The sequence below is a fragment of the Passer montanus genome, unplaced genomic scaffold (assembly GCF_014805655.1).
Source record: "Passer montanus isolate IOZ18808 unplaced genomic scaffold, ASM1480565v1 scaffold46, whole genome shotgun sequence".
In the NCBI taxonomy this organism is placed as follows: Eukaryota; Metazoa; Chordata; class Aves; order Passeriformes; family Passeridae; genus Passer; species Passer montanus.
In genome coordinates this window covers 3,337,778-3,350,998 of record NW_024369485.1, presented here as the reverse complement: position 1 = coordinate 3,350,998, position 13,221 = coordinate 3,337,778, and the positions used below count along the sequence as shown (strand labels likewise).

Sequence of the window (13,221 nt, the reverse complement as noted above, 5' to 3'; positions counted from 1 at the left end):
TCCCAGGATATTCCTGCAGGAGCTCTGCTTCCTCCAGTCACCACAGGGCTCTCCCACAAAGTACTGCCTCCCTTTTCCTGCAACAGGAACATCACTTATTTGATGAGTCAAAATCACCAGGTTTACATCTTGCCAGACACTTCCAGCACACTGAAATACAGGCTTCTGGCATCTTTTTGCACAATTTTTTCAAAGTGTAGTCACCTGTACTTAAGTGTGGATGTTAAAAAAAACCAAACATGTTTCTTATTACAGATTCGACCCCACATCACGACTCTGCGTAAATACACCTATGGCAAACACATTCTGGCCAAGCTGGAGAAGTATTACCTGAAGAACAGTGCTGATCTGGGGCCAATTGGTGGACCACCAAATGGGATGCTGTAAAAGACAAAGAGAAACAAAAGAAAAATTAAATTGTGAATTATCAAAACCTACAACTTAACTCTAAATGTTCTGATTTTTTTAAATCTATTTATTGACTTTGTTCATCCATTTGTAAAATTTTTATTCTTGTGTATATTTTTGGGGAGTGAATTGTTAAAAAAAAAATATCTCCAGCCCTGATCCGGAGACCTATCAGATTGGATGGCTGGCAAAGCACAGAATGCCTGTATATGATGTAATTGTATCAAAATAGCTGTCACATATTTTGTAAATTTTTACCTTGTAAAGTCACTGAAATAGTTTTTAAAGGGAAAAAGTACAGTATTCTTTTAATACACTGGCTTGCAATCTGGTAGGTCTACCCAGCATCATAGCACAACAGGTTTATAGAGTTGTATATAGAATTAATCCTTATTTTTCCCTTTTGTGTGAAGTCTTTTATACCAGATTAAAATTGATCAGCTGCATAAACATTATTTAACATGTTGAAAGTTAAGTTGTATTTTGGTGGTTCACAACATCCTATCCAAATAACAAACAGGGCACAGGAAATTAAAGTAGGGAAAAACAAAATGATGGAAACTTTAAAAGACTAGGTTTTGGCACTTGCTGTGGATACAGATTTTTTTAAATCATGCCCTAAGGTTTTCTCTAGCAATGTATTAAAAATAAAGTGCTGTATATACCTATATATTTAATTGTTGTACAAGGTAGAGGGATGAAAATGATGGTGGTACTTCCATTCAGCAAAGTACTCTGTTGGAAAAGGAGTGAACCCTGTATTAACTTTACAGTCAGTTTTACAATGCAGGAAGAGTAGAGATATGTATTTTTTTATTTTGCATATAGAATTGTAAGGATTTGAAAGTGTTGAGCATTTATTTTGCTTTCTCACTGTAGATGCAAAAAATAGGTAATGATAAAGAGAAGGGGCCACTGAAAACTAAACTTGATAGCTCAACATTTAAGCATGATTGATTAATATTCAGATAGCTTTTTGCTTCCTATAAATATATGCATTGTATACGTGTAGTTAATAGGTGTAAGTTTACAGTTTGAAAACAAATCTCTCGTTTCGATGTTTATTACAAAGCCTTGCTAATTTAGTAGTGATGCTTACCTTGGTTGTACAGATGTACATTTGTAAACCTTCATGCTGTAAATGTAATTTGTTTTACTCCTTTTTGGGACAAAAATTTGCATTTTAGTGTATATTCATATCCTCATTCCCTTCTTTCCCCTGGCATATAGTGTTGTATAATGTAAATTTATTTCAGCAAATCAAGAGTGATTTTTTTAAAATTCTATCTTTATATGGTTTCAAAAATATGAACCGGCTTTCTTTTTATCTATTGTGAGAAACATTATGTTTTGTTTATAACATAGCTCTTGAATCTGTTCATATGGACACTTTGGGAAATCAATCTGTTCAAATTTTAAATCAGGATAAATAAGCATAGTAAGAAGTGGACTGAAAGATTTGGTTATTACAGAAACCAATGCTTCTTCCATCTTAATAAATGTGGCATGAATTTTTTGTACAGAAGAGTACTGTATTTTTGAATAGCCTTCTCGCAGCGTAAAGCAAATATGTATGATACTGTCGATTTTTTTCTCTGGACATATGACATTGTAACAGTAACATAAAGATGATGTACATATACAAGCGGCCTTATGTACATTTCCCAATGATCTTTTTAAGGCAGAATTGTGACCATATGTGTATAATTAAAATCCTTTTTAATCCTTTGCCTATGGAAATATTTTGGAAAAAGCTTACTTTGTATATTCAGTTTCTGAAAGATAAAGAAAGTGCTTTGTATGTTGTTGAAGTAAGTATTTTGTGTAAAATGTTCATTTGGATGGCTTAACCTAAAGTTTTGATCAACGTGGTAGTTTGGAAACAACGTCTTGAGCATTGATCAAATAAAAGGCTGTTTTGGTAGGGGTGTGATCATGAGAAAGAAAATAGTAGTGGTATAAACTTGTATGAGGAATTCTGTCATGTTACTGTTGATACCAGGGTTACATAACTGTTACTGTAGCAGACATCTGAGGCGCTGCGTTACTAATGGTAGTGAGAACTCCTTAATAGGCAAATGGCAAAGTTTCTTCCGGCCTACTTCCAGTGCCTGCATGAAGTGAAGTAGTAAGCCTCGTTATTTTGAGTAAGCACAATTCTAATTGCCAAGTAGTTTTTGCATGGCAGTTCACAAAATTCCTCCCCAGAGGTACCAGCCCAGTCATGGGAGCCAGAGTTTTCCCGTAGTCACCCAAAGGATGACTTCTGAGCCACTCCCTTGAACACATCAGTTCTCAGTGACTGTCTTTACCCTGTGTACCTGTGCCGTGTGTTATAACCCACAGAGCTGGCATTCCTTCAGCACATCAGGCTTTTGGGGATGTCCAGGCAGAAACTGCTAATGTCCCTGTACTTTGTCCCTGCAGCACTCATGCCATGGTTGAATTTAAACAGTCCTGTAACTGTCATCCTTGGTGCTTTCAATATCTTGAGTATAATCTTCCACTTGCTCTCCTGAGGTCATTTGTGCACAAATTCTATCCAGGAACATGAAAATCACTGGATTTCCTTTCAACTATTTTAGGGTTTGGGTAGAACCACTAGACTTTTTGCTCAAGTATTGCTTTTTTGATATAGATTGTTTACGGACCAGTTTGATTAGGTTTGACTCCAGGTGGCTCGTATTGAATAATGTAATGTTCACGTGTATATACTGTAAAATTCAAAATGAAAATGTGTGAATAACACTGTGTGAAATATATCTGGTCTTGCGTTTTTCCTGTAGGAAACCAGCCATATTCTCTTGTGACTTACCTGTGTCTGTGGAGCTCAGCTTTGGGAAGGTGCTCGCTCACTTGTTCTGATGGGAATTGGGCAATTATTGAAGAAGCCTGGATTAGATCATTAAATTTTCAGAGGGCAGTTTTGAGCAGCTCAACCTTCCTATTTTATAGTGTCTTTACTGGTGACTAGTTAAGGCTACAGCCTGGTGGTGGTTTCTCTGCACATCCCTGGCTTCAGGATGAGCTCAGGAGCATTTGAGAGGGTTCGCTTCCAAATGAGGGAAGAAATTGTTAGCACTCTGTGGCATCCCTGGATCCACACTCATTTCTGTTGCTACCCAGGAGGTTTTTCAAAAGACCATTTTTAGCTGAAGGTGTGGAGTGAAGTGGACTGACAGCACAGGAAATGAGCCTGGTGGGAAATAATTCACCTAAGGGGCCCCTGTGGACAGAACAGTCATAATGCCCATCCCTCCATCCCTACTTTTCCATCAGAGCTTGGAGAGAAATTGAGGTTTGGGGTCATAATGCTTAGATGTTTTAAAGTGCTGATGCAAGTCCAAAAACCACTGTTCTCTAAGGGACGTGCATATTTGAAGAGATGCTTATGGCTCACCACAGCATAGTAGCACAGCAGTGAGATTGGGCTCCATGAGTGTTTGATGCTCCGGATTCCAATAACTGGAAAAGTGGGTTAACAGTGGAGTGACAACAACTCCTACCGTGTCATTTGGGGAAGCTGAGAGAATGCAAAAGCATTTTACTGTCTCATGACTGGTCACTGAAACTGCAGATTGCATGCAAGTCATGCACCAGGGGGGAGAACTCAGGGCAAACAGAGCAGCACTTTGCAGCCAGGGCAGCTGCAGCACTCTGGTGAGGAATTCTGCATGGAGCGGTGCTTGAGCAACACATGTCCTGAGAGTGGCAGATCCTGCCCCCGTGGTGACAGAGTTCTCTGCTGCTGCTTGAGGAAGGAAAGGGGAGCACCATGAGCTGTGTGATCTGAGCTGTTGCAGCCCACGGCAGGGCAGGAGTGGCTCTTGGTTTGCTAACACACAGTTCACGTCATTCCAAGCTTCCAGTACCACCTGAAGTCTCATTAGTCTGTGGGCAGCACGGATGTGATGAGCTACAGGCAGTGCTTTACTCTGCCCAAACAGTTTCAGATACACTGGCACTATCTGTGCCCAAAGGATGCTGATTCAAGCACCTCTTGGCATGGGAATGCGGAAGCTTGGTTCCTGCAGGGATCTATCCCTCTTGGGGCTCTGCTTGGTTCCTGATGTTGGGCTAGGGAGGTGTGGGAGAACTTGGCAAGTGCAGATCCTGCCACCCAGGAAGAGACAATCTGAGAGGTGCTGCAGAGTGAGCCTGGGGTGTTTGCTTTCCTGTGCAGCAGAGCACCCCAGGCCACTCCAACTCCATCATCAGAAGGGGTTAAAAACCAGCACTGCCATCACAGAAAGAGTCACACGTGGAAAGGGTGGAAGGATGTCTGTCCATGCAGTGTTGATAGTGCTCCAGAGCCGATACAGGACATCGTGAGCTGGTGCAGGAAAGGTGGTAACTGCTTTGGCCAGGAGAATGAACCAGATCCAAACATCACACGTTAGGTGTCAGAACACAGAGGCTGTGGGTGGGGGAGTGACCACCCTGCATCGAGGCAGGGAGGGGTAGGGAAGACCAAGCTGAGGGATCTGCCTGAGCTGCTGGTGCTTGGGTGGAGCCTGCTCCCTCTGCAGGCTCGCTCTGTGGCTGGGGAACTTGCCCAGCAAACGAGATGCTTGAATCAGTTTCCATTACCAGCCTCAGGGTTTTGAACCCACCTCTCTCACTTCACAAGCATTTTCCTAACCACAAGGAGCTGGGCGGGTTTACTTTCTACTCCTGAATTTGGGCTGGGCTTTTTAGCACAGCTTGAACCATTCATTGCATCACAAAGAGCACAAGATGGAGCATGACTCCTAAAGCACGCAGGTGGGAGTTGGAAGTTCTGCACCTGAGATCCTTGTCTCCACCTCGATTCTCCCAGACTCACTTAATGCAAAATATATCTTGGGAGCAGCATTCCCCCATCATTATCAGACTGGAAACTTTCCAGAGGCTTTACAAAAGCAGCTGAAATGCAGGAAGACTTATTCTAAAGACTCTCTTCCTTTCATTAATAAGAACAAATATTGGAATAAAATGTTCACCTCCTCACCAGCATCAGTGCTCTGGGCACAGGAGGCCTTCTATCTCTTCCTCCTCTGCTTGCACAGTGTCTACCCAACCCTAAACTGCCCAGATGTGCAGACAAGAGCTGGGGCACCTTGCAGGTGACACAGCTGTAGCACAAGAACATTGGGCGGGCAGGGAGAAGCCCCTTACATTGCTGAGCCCTAATGAGCTTCGTTTGAGCTTCAGACCTGCCTGGAGGGTTCAGATTTCCTGGCAGCCCTTCCTCAGCCTGGCTGCTGGATCTTATCCCAGCCCAGCCCCGGGGAGCAAGGCAGCCCTGCCCCAGCACAGCCGTGCTCAGGTGGGGGAGGCTGGGGGAAGGCTGCCTGCTTGTCTGCTGGTCACAGGGCAGGTTCACACGCTTCAGCTTCACAAGCACACCCCAAGTGCTGGCTGCAGGTCGTACCCAGCAGCACAGAGCTGCCCCAGTGCCTGAGTGCCACAGAGGAGTGCCACTCGTGGGCACTGGGGGGGCATTGGCCAAGCCTGCTGAGGTCCCTCTCCTTACAGGTGATGTTGGCTGTGCCTTCTCAGGCTGCAAGGCCACTGTCTGCTCCTGTCAAAGGGCTTTCCTCAGGGCTTTTGGCGAAGCAGGTGTCACGCAGGTGTCAGGTCCCAAAGTAAAGATCCCCAAAGACACACAACTGCTTACTGAGGGCTAATGGAAACTAAGAAGGGCAGTGTTATGGCAAGGAAACACACACAGGTAGTGGCAGAAAGCACTGGATAGCAAGGGAGATGATGACAGCATGTTTCACAGCTCTTCCCCAAATATAGGCACCCTGTTCTTTGTCTTAACTGGAGGATCAAAAGTTAGAGGTTCCCTGGTGAGAATGAAGAGCTCTCTTTCCTCCCGTTTGTAATCTTTATCTCCTTTTCTCTAAGACAGCTAAAATATAGCATCAGAAAGTATTTCCATTCCTCCTTGCACAGGATCAATTCAGGAGGAGAGGTTTTGGGAGGCCATCTGTTGATACAGGCTGGATCTTGGAGAAGGATTCAGCCCTGTTGCTGGGCTCAGTTTTGGTGGATCTGCCTAGATGCTCTTCCTTGCTCCTACCCGTGTGTGAACTGGATCCAGAGGCTGATAAAACAACCAGAGCAATCACTCAATAAGCAAGAATCAGAGGACTGAAGCTGGGCTGAGGAGCTGAGGATGGGCAAACTCAGTGCAAATCAGAGTCCACTCCAACCCCTTGCACGGAGGGGTGGGATGAATGGAGCAGAGTTCAACCCTATCAGAGATCCAAGCTACACACTGATCTCTTTTAAGTGAGCCATTTCGCTCTTAAAAAGCCTTTTTGTATGAAAGCTCACCATCTTAAATACTCCAAAATTCACATGATGTCTCCTGTTTCCTTGAAACATCATGTGTCTCATGAGAACTGAGGGTTTGATTATTCATCCCAGTTTGGGAGTCAAACAAGTTCACATCCTGCGGGGAAAGGTCTATCATGCAGCCCTACCCCATGTGCCACCCCTCCACATGCAGGGAACCAAAATCCAGAAGTCTGATCAGGGTGTTCAAGGTGACCCACCCCACATTTCTGTAAGTGCTGCATGGCCCCACTGCCACTTGGAGAAGAGATACCCCCCCCCAAAGGCCATGCAGCTGCACCCCACCAGGGAGGCTATGGGGGAAACACCATCCAGTTTAAAACCAAATCTGTTTAAATGTGGACACTTCCAGGCAGACTCATACACTGGGAACAGATCCTGTTGCATACTTAGGGATCTGGTGCCATTGGAGGGACCCTTGAGCATCCAAGACACCTGGGCAGGGCAGGGAAATATTCCCTAGGAGTTTGCCTCGGCCAAACCTATTCCAGCAGAATGTCTTAGATGGCACTGGGCACCTTAATACACACAGAGTTGGTCTCTTCACCTAGGAGATACCAGAAATCAGTAAGCAGCATTTTATAAATCAATGGTTAAAAGGGGGAGGAAGAAAAGGGAGGGAGGGAAGATAAGGCGTTTGTTGGGGGTGGGAGTGAGAACAACTTTATACTGAAGAATGGAATGGGATGAGTAGTGGTGAAATAAAGCATTTACATCTACACACACACATACAAAACTACTGTAACCACAGTGCAATAAACAACCATAAGGACCTTTTGGATTACAGCTAATGGGAGAAGGGGAGGGGAAGGCAGAAGGAGCATCTTGAAAAATAAATGGTGTTTTTTAAAAGTACATAATATAGTAATAAGAATAAAAAGACACTTTATGCATTGCAAAACCTTTATTCCAGGCCTCCCTGTGAAGTATAGCTAATTTCACAGTCACCCAAAAAGAAACTAAACTAAAAGAAAGGAAACAAAAGAGAATAAAATTTGAAGCAATTAAAATATCTTTGTTCAGCCCATCTGTGTTGCAAATATCTTTATTCACCCAAAGTCAGTGCTGTCAGAGCAGAGCAGGCATCAGGCACACATTCCACACTAAGCTGAAACCCCTGGCAAGCCCACAGCTTTCTCTTCCCCACAGATATGTAGGTCAGCAGTGCAGGACCCCCCACTGCCCAGCCAGGGTTCCAGCCCTTGCTCCCGTCCTTCCCTCCAGCTCCTCACCCGTGTATGTGCCCTGCTGTGCCCCTGCCCTCCTCCCACCGGGCAGATGCTCCCGTGGAGGTGGGTCAGCCCCAGGAAGGCACTGGCAGGCAAACCCTGGAGCACAGCTTGGTCTGTGCCTCAGCCTGTGCCAGCCCCGCAGCACGCGAGCACCGATGTACCCGGGGCAGGGGCATCCCCATCCCCACCCCCAGGAGTTCTCCTAATGAATGCATGAGAAGGGCCAGGGATGACACAGGATGGGTGGGATCGGGGTGAATCAGTGCTCTGACAGCCAGGCCGGGAGGCACTTGCACCACCTGGAGGTGACTGCACCCAGCCCTCAGCCAGCCCATGTCTGTGGGAGGGGGTAAGTGGCCTTGAAATGCTCAGTGAAGGGTGATAATTGCAGCAAGATGCATCCGTTTGGTTAATCAGGAAGAAAACCTGTACGTTGTATCGTATCAATTTCACTGCATAGTCACGACTGGTGGCAAGAGGACATGGTAAAACCTGTGGCTGGCCCCAGAGCCATCGTTCCTCAAAGAGCCTCAGCCAGTCTGAGGTCCAGATCACCTCAGCTTGATGACTACATAAAAAAGCAACAGTACTTTTTACAATGTTCCAAATATCTGTTCTAATCTGCTGTTACTGAAACCGAACTAAAATCTCTGATGCAGCCTAGCCCTGCTCTCACAACTGCTCTGCTGCAGCATCTGCTTCTCCCAAGACCAGCTTTTTTGCATATGTAGGAGTATTAAACCTGCTTTGGCAGAATTCCTGGAGTTAGACGTGCTTACTCAAATTCTCCATGCAGCAGAAACACCTAACTCAACACACTTGGTTTTTTAAAGGTGACAGTCTTGAAACTTATAGTCAACATGTTTCACGTGGACCAAATACTTCCATATTTTGGTTAAGACACTTTCCTTTTCTCCTTAGTTTGGAACTTTTTAACCAGCAGTGCCACTCTAGTTTGTGCAAAAACTGATAGCTAACTGCAGGGGTATGTTGTACATTGGGTATGGTCAGAGAGGAACAGGGACCACATTCCACAAGGAGAATTTCTATTAAGGTTTTGTGGAGGTTATTCAAGTATAACCTATCATAAGATAGAGCATAAGCCTCTATCACAAATCAGGACAATAAAGGAATGGAGAGAAAATACAGAAGGCCTTTGACAAAAGATTATATCTTATTTGATCTGGAGTCCCCATCTCCCCCAGGTGAATAATGGGTCTCTGTGACACTGCCGGAGCCAGCTGTAGGATTAAAACCACACATATTTTATTGTCATATATTGAGGTACTATAAAAGCACCAAACATCACAGTTCCTATTTTGCAGGGTGGCAGGCAGCTGCGCAGTGTCCGACTTCTCTCGTGGTCAGAGGGTTTGCAACTCAGGCAATCTGCAAAACTTCTTCTCAGCACTTCCCCACTGAACACACTGAAGAAAGCTCCTGTCCCCAGGGGGAGCACAGGATCAATGGAAACCTCCTCTGGAGGAGCCAGGGCAACCCAGAGGGGAAGGCAGCAGGTACCAGGCAGGGGACGCTGTGGAAACAGGGTAGTCTGTCCTCCTTGTGCTGCTTGCCTTTTCTCCAAAGCTCCCAGCACCGCCTGCCTGTATGTTCCTGGGAGTCGTGATACCCTTCTCTCCATGCTCATTTTCATGCCAGGGCAAATCCCATTCTGTGCTCAAATTATTTAGGGTCACGGAGGTCGAGGGATCACGCACTGCAAGCCAGCGTGAGTCACCGTGAGTGAGCTGCCCCGAGCTGGCCACAGGGGTGAGAGCATCACAGAAAGGCAGCAGAGCATCTCCCTGGGCAAGGGAAAGAACAACAAAAAAGTGGTTATTCAGGTGAGTGCTTTCAGAAATACCTGCCTAGTCCACAAGCGCTGAAAGTGGTGGGTGAAAATTGTTGAACAGTGAAAGCAGCATCCAGTACTACAGGAAAAGGCCTCATTAAGAGAGAGGGAGTCAGTCTTTTCTTGTGGGCAACACCCGGGTAACTTCAGGCTAATGGGAAACCCCTCTGTAGGTTTTCATGCACCAGCCCCTGAAATCCAGTTCTGAGGCTCTCTGGAATGAGCATGCAGGATCCTACCAGGCCCTCACACGCAGCATCAAAGCAATGCAGCTGCTTTTATTGCAGCTGTTTATGAAAACTATCACAAAAGTGCCATGCCACTGCCAGCTGAGCTTTTGCCAAAGGAAGCTCTGCTTAATTAGGTCAAGAATTATTTGGTTAGTGGCACAGACATATTTATATATAGTTTTCAATGTCCACACAGAAGTTCTCACTAGCAGAACAAAGGGAAAGGGGATAGAGGAGAAAGAAAAAGGTCAGCAAACTCTTGGGAGAGGCAGCCAAGTTGGTTCAATTAGCAACTATAAAGTCAACACTATGCTAACACTTGGACCATTACGGTTTGCATTGTTTAAGCAGGGAAAAAAACCCAACCTCCAATTTTTTACAAGATTTATTCTTGTCCAAGTAAGCAAGGTCATCCTTTCCATCAGAGCATTACATGGGGAGAAGAAAGGAGATCAGAGCAGACATTGCCTCAGGCTAACTGCACACTCCACACCTTAGGGTGGGCCACGGGGAGTCTCCCTTGGTCTCTCACTTCCTGGGAGTGAAAGCCAGGAGGCAGATGGAGTTGCTCAGAGATGTCTGACTCACTGCAAAGGCGGCTGGACAGAACAGGCAAAATCAGATATCAGCATGCAAGCAAACTGGGTGCGTTCAGGTGATCCTGCTGCAAGTCACAGCTGCATGTGAAAGGGTCAGAATCAATTATTTCTACATCAGCGCAAAAGGACATCCAAAGCAAATGCACAGGATTTGCCAAGGCTTGCAAGGAGTTAGGAAGAGCTAACTCCTGAATTTGGTGCCACCAGCCTGAACAAAGAGAAATGGGCTGGTTAATAGGGGACCTGGTGAACAGTGGCCCCCGTGTCTGGGGACCCAGAAGAGGAGCAGCACAACAGCTGGACACCAAATGTTGCACACTGGCAGACAAGCTCTTGGTAATCTGAGGCTGAAGATCCAGCTTGCTTCTTCTTCAGACTCATTCTTAATGCTTGTATTTAATGACTGGGTAGATTGCTCCCTTGTTACTGCATGGAGTTAGAAAGAGAAGGATGTGGTGTGGGCCATGGATAACAAGAGGCACTGGCCTGAGGAACTTGAAAGGGGAAGAAGAAGAGAAGCTCCAGGCTAGCAGCAAATTAAACTTTGCAAACCTTCCTGGTCTACACAGTCTCCAAACAGGCCACCAGCCACACTGTCCTAACTTACTCCTGTCAGGACAATGCTTCCTCTTCCATCTGCAGGTATTAGCTCACTGATCAAAGCTCCTTGTTGCAGCTCACCATTCTGAGGCACCAAGCATGGGAAACACCCTGATGTCAAAGGGACTGTCAGTGACAGTACTTTGCCCTTCCCAGGCACCATCCCTCTTTCTTGGGTTCATCTCCCACCTCACTCCAATAAGTTTCTAGGGCAGACTGAATCTGAATGCATTTAACTAAATATATCTATGTCCTGTTGCTGTCCCATTTGTCCAGGGGCACCCTCTTTCCTCTCTGTCCTGTTCAGCAATCACCACAGAAATTCAGGGTTTCACCTAAAGCCTTGCCTACACATTATACCTGAGAAGTGAAACATGAGAGCTGTGGGTTTCCTGTTCTTACAAATCCCCTTTAGCCAACTGAGCTACCACACAGGGGGAAAACCAGACTTCTTTCTCCGTCACAAAAGCAACAACAGAGAAAATGGCAACCAGCACCTCAGAAGCCAACTACCTGAAGCCAACCAGAAACAGCACATGTGAGCAGTGAGCTGTCAACCCCAGCAGGGGGGCAGCCTGGACACTTACAGCAATCTCAATATTTGCACATACTCTAACCTCCCACTGTGTGTTAGGGAATATATTTCTATATTTCTCTTCTCCATCCCAAGATGTCAGGCTGTAGCACACTTAAACAAGTTTGTCAGCTGATGGAATCATTGAGATGTCAGTCTGTCCAGCTTGATGCCACAGGTACAGTCCAGCCCTTGTAAAGGAACTCAAAGCAGAATCTAACCCTTTTTCTAGCCCTACCCCAACAGGTCACAGACCATTAATAAACCATCTAAGGACACATGGGACCAGGCTTCAGGAGTCATCCATCAGTCATCTGCTCTGCGGGCTGCACTGCTGGTGAGGACACAGAGTAACAGTGGCACATCCTCATACACTACTGTGTCTGACACCTGGAAAGCCAGGCAGGCAGCTCCTGCTGCCCTGTAATACATTCATCGGGGGTAGGTGACGATGGCTTCAGCTCCAGAGCCCAGTGCAGAAGGGTGGTGGTTGCCCAACAGCAGCAGTTGCCATCCCGGCTCGCCTCTGGTGGTAGCAGAAGCAGTGAGCAGGATTCCATTCCCAGTGAGAGGAAACAGGCTGTGTTTCCTCTCTTCCCATGGCAGCACACAGTTCAAACCAGCTTCTTTTCCCCAAGGAGACTGAGTTCAATTGGGCTACACTGCTGGAAGCCCTTGATCCAATTCTGGGAAATCCCCACAGCTCCACTGTACTGGGCAGAGGCAACCAACTCCTATGATCCCCTGAGCTCCGGGCTGCCAAGAAGCTCCTCTCCATACAAGTCTCATCTGGCTTTTCAGCATGGAGTTCTTTTGACTGAAACCACAATACTTAACATGCTTCAATGATCAAGCGGAGGGCACGGGAATGTCACTGAAAACACTTGGCTTCCAAACGCTGCATTGTTCTTCTCTCACCCCATTCACAGATCCCGACCAGAACATCCCAATCAAGCTCTAAACCTTTTCTGGCCAATCCAGCAAGAAGCACCACAGTTCTATTTGATTGAGGACACACACAGGCCCACGCTGGCATGAAACCCACGTGCCACTCAACCCCAGCAGTGCCTTGCCACCGCTCCCAGGAGTGCTGTGGAAGTGTTCCCTCCCTCCCTCTGCTGTGCTGCCAGGGTCCACCAGATGCAGCCTTGGCCAAACTGACCCCTGCTCCACCGCAATCTGCTGAGGAGGCTGGCTGTGCCCAGCATGCATTTCCTGATCCCCAGTAATGACCATGCAGATGGATGTCACCACCCGCCCACCAAGGCTGGGTGATGTTTTCAGCCTTGTGCTCTGCAGGCCCCAGCACCAAGCACCTCTGATCCAAGCCCCATCCCAAAAGTCTCATGTCCAATGCTCTGGTTGCACCAGGTTCAAGACA

The 13,221-nt window shown here is 46.3% G+C and overlaps 1 protein-coding gene across 9 annotated transcripts in view; it reads left to right on the top strand.

Annotated features, from left to right (window-relative positions):
• Positions 1 to 3,170, top strand: part of PUM2 (pumilio RNA binding family member 2) — a 66,644-nt gene extending 63,474 nt beyond the window's left edge. For 8 of the 9 annotated variants that reach the window (XM_039721693.1, XM_039721692.1, XM_039721691.1 and 5 more), the window contains one exon: positions 256 to 703. In XM_039721693.1, coding sequence (XP_039577627.1) covers positions 256 to 387 — 132 coding nt within the window. In that variant the 3' untranslated portion in view covers positions 388 to 703. Of the gene's footprint in view, positions 1 to 255 lie in introns of all 9 variants that reach the window. The other variant, XM_039721687.1, reaches the window with a different exon arrangement.
• The last annotated feature ends 10,051 nt before the right edge of the window (positions 3,171 to 13,221 follow it).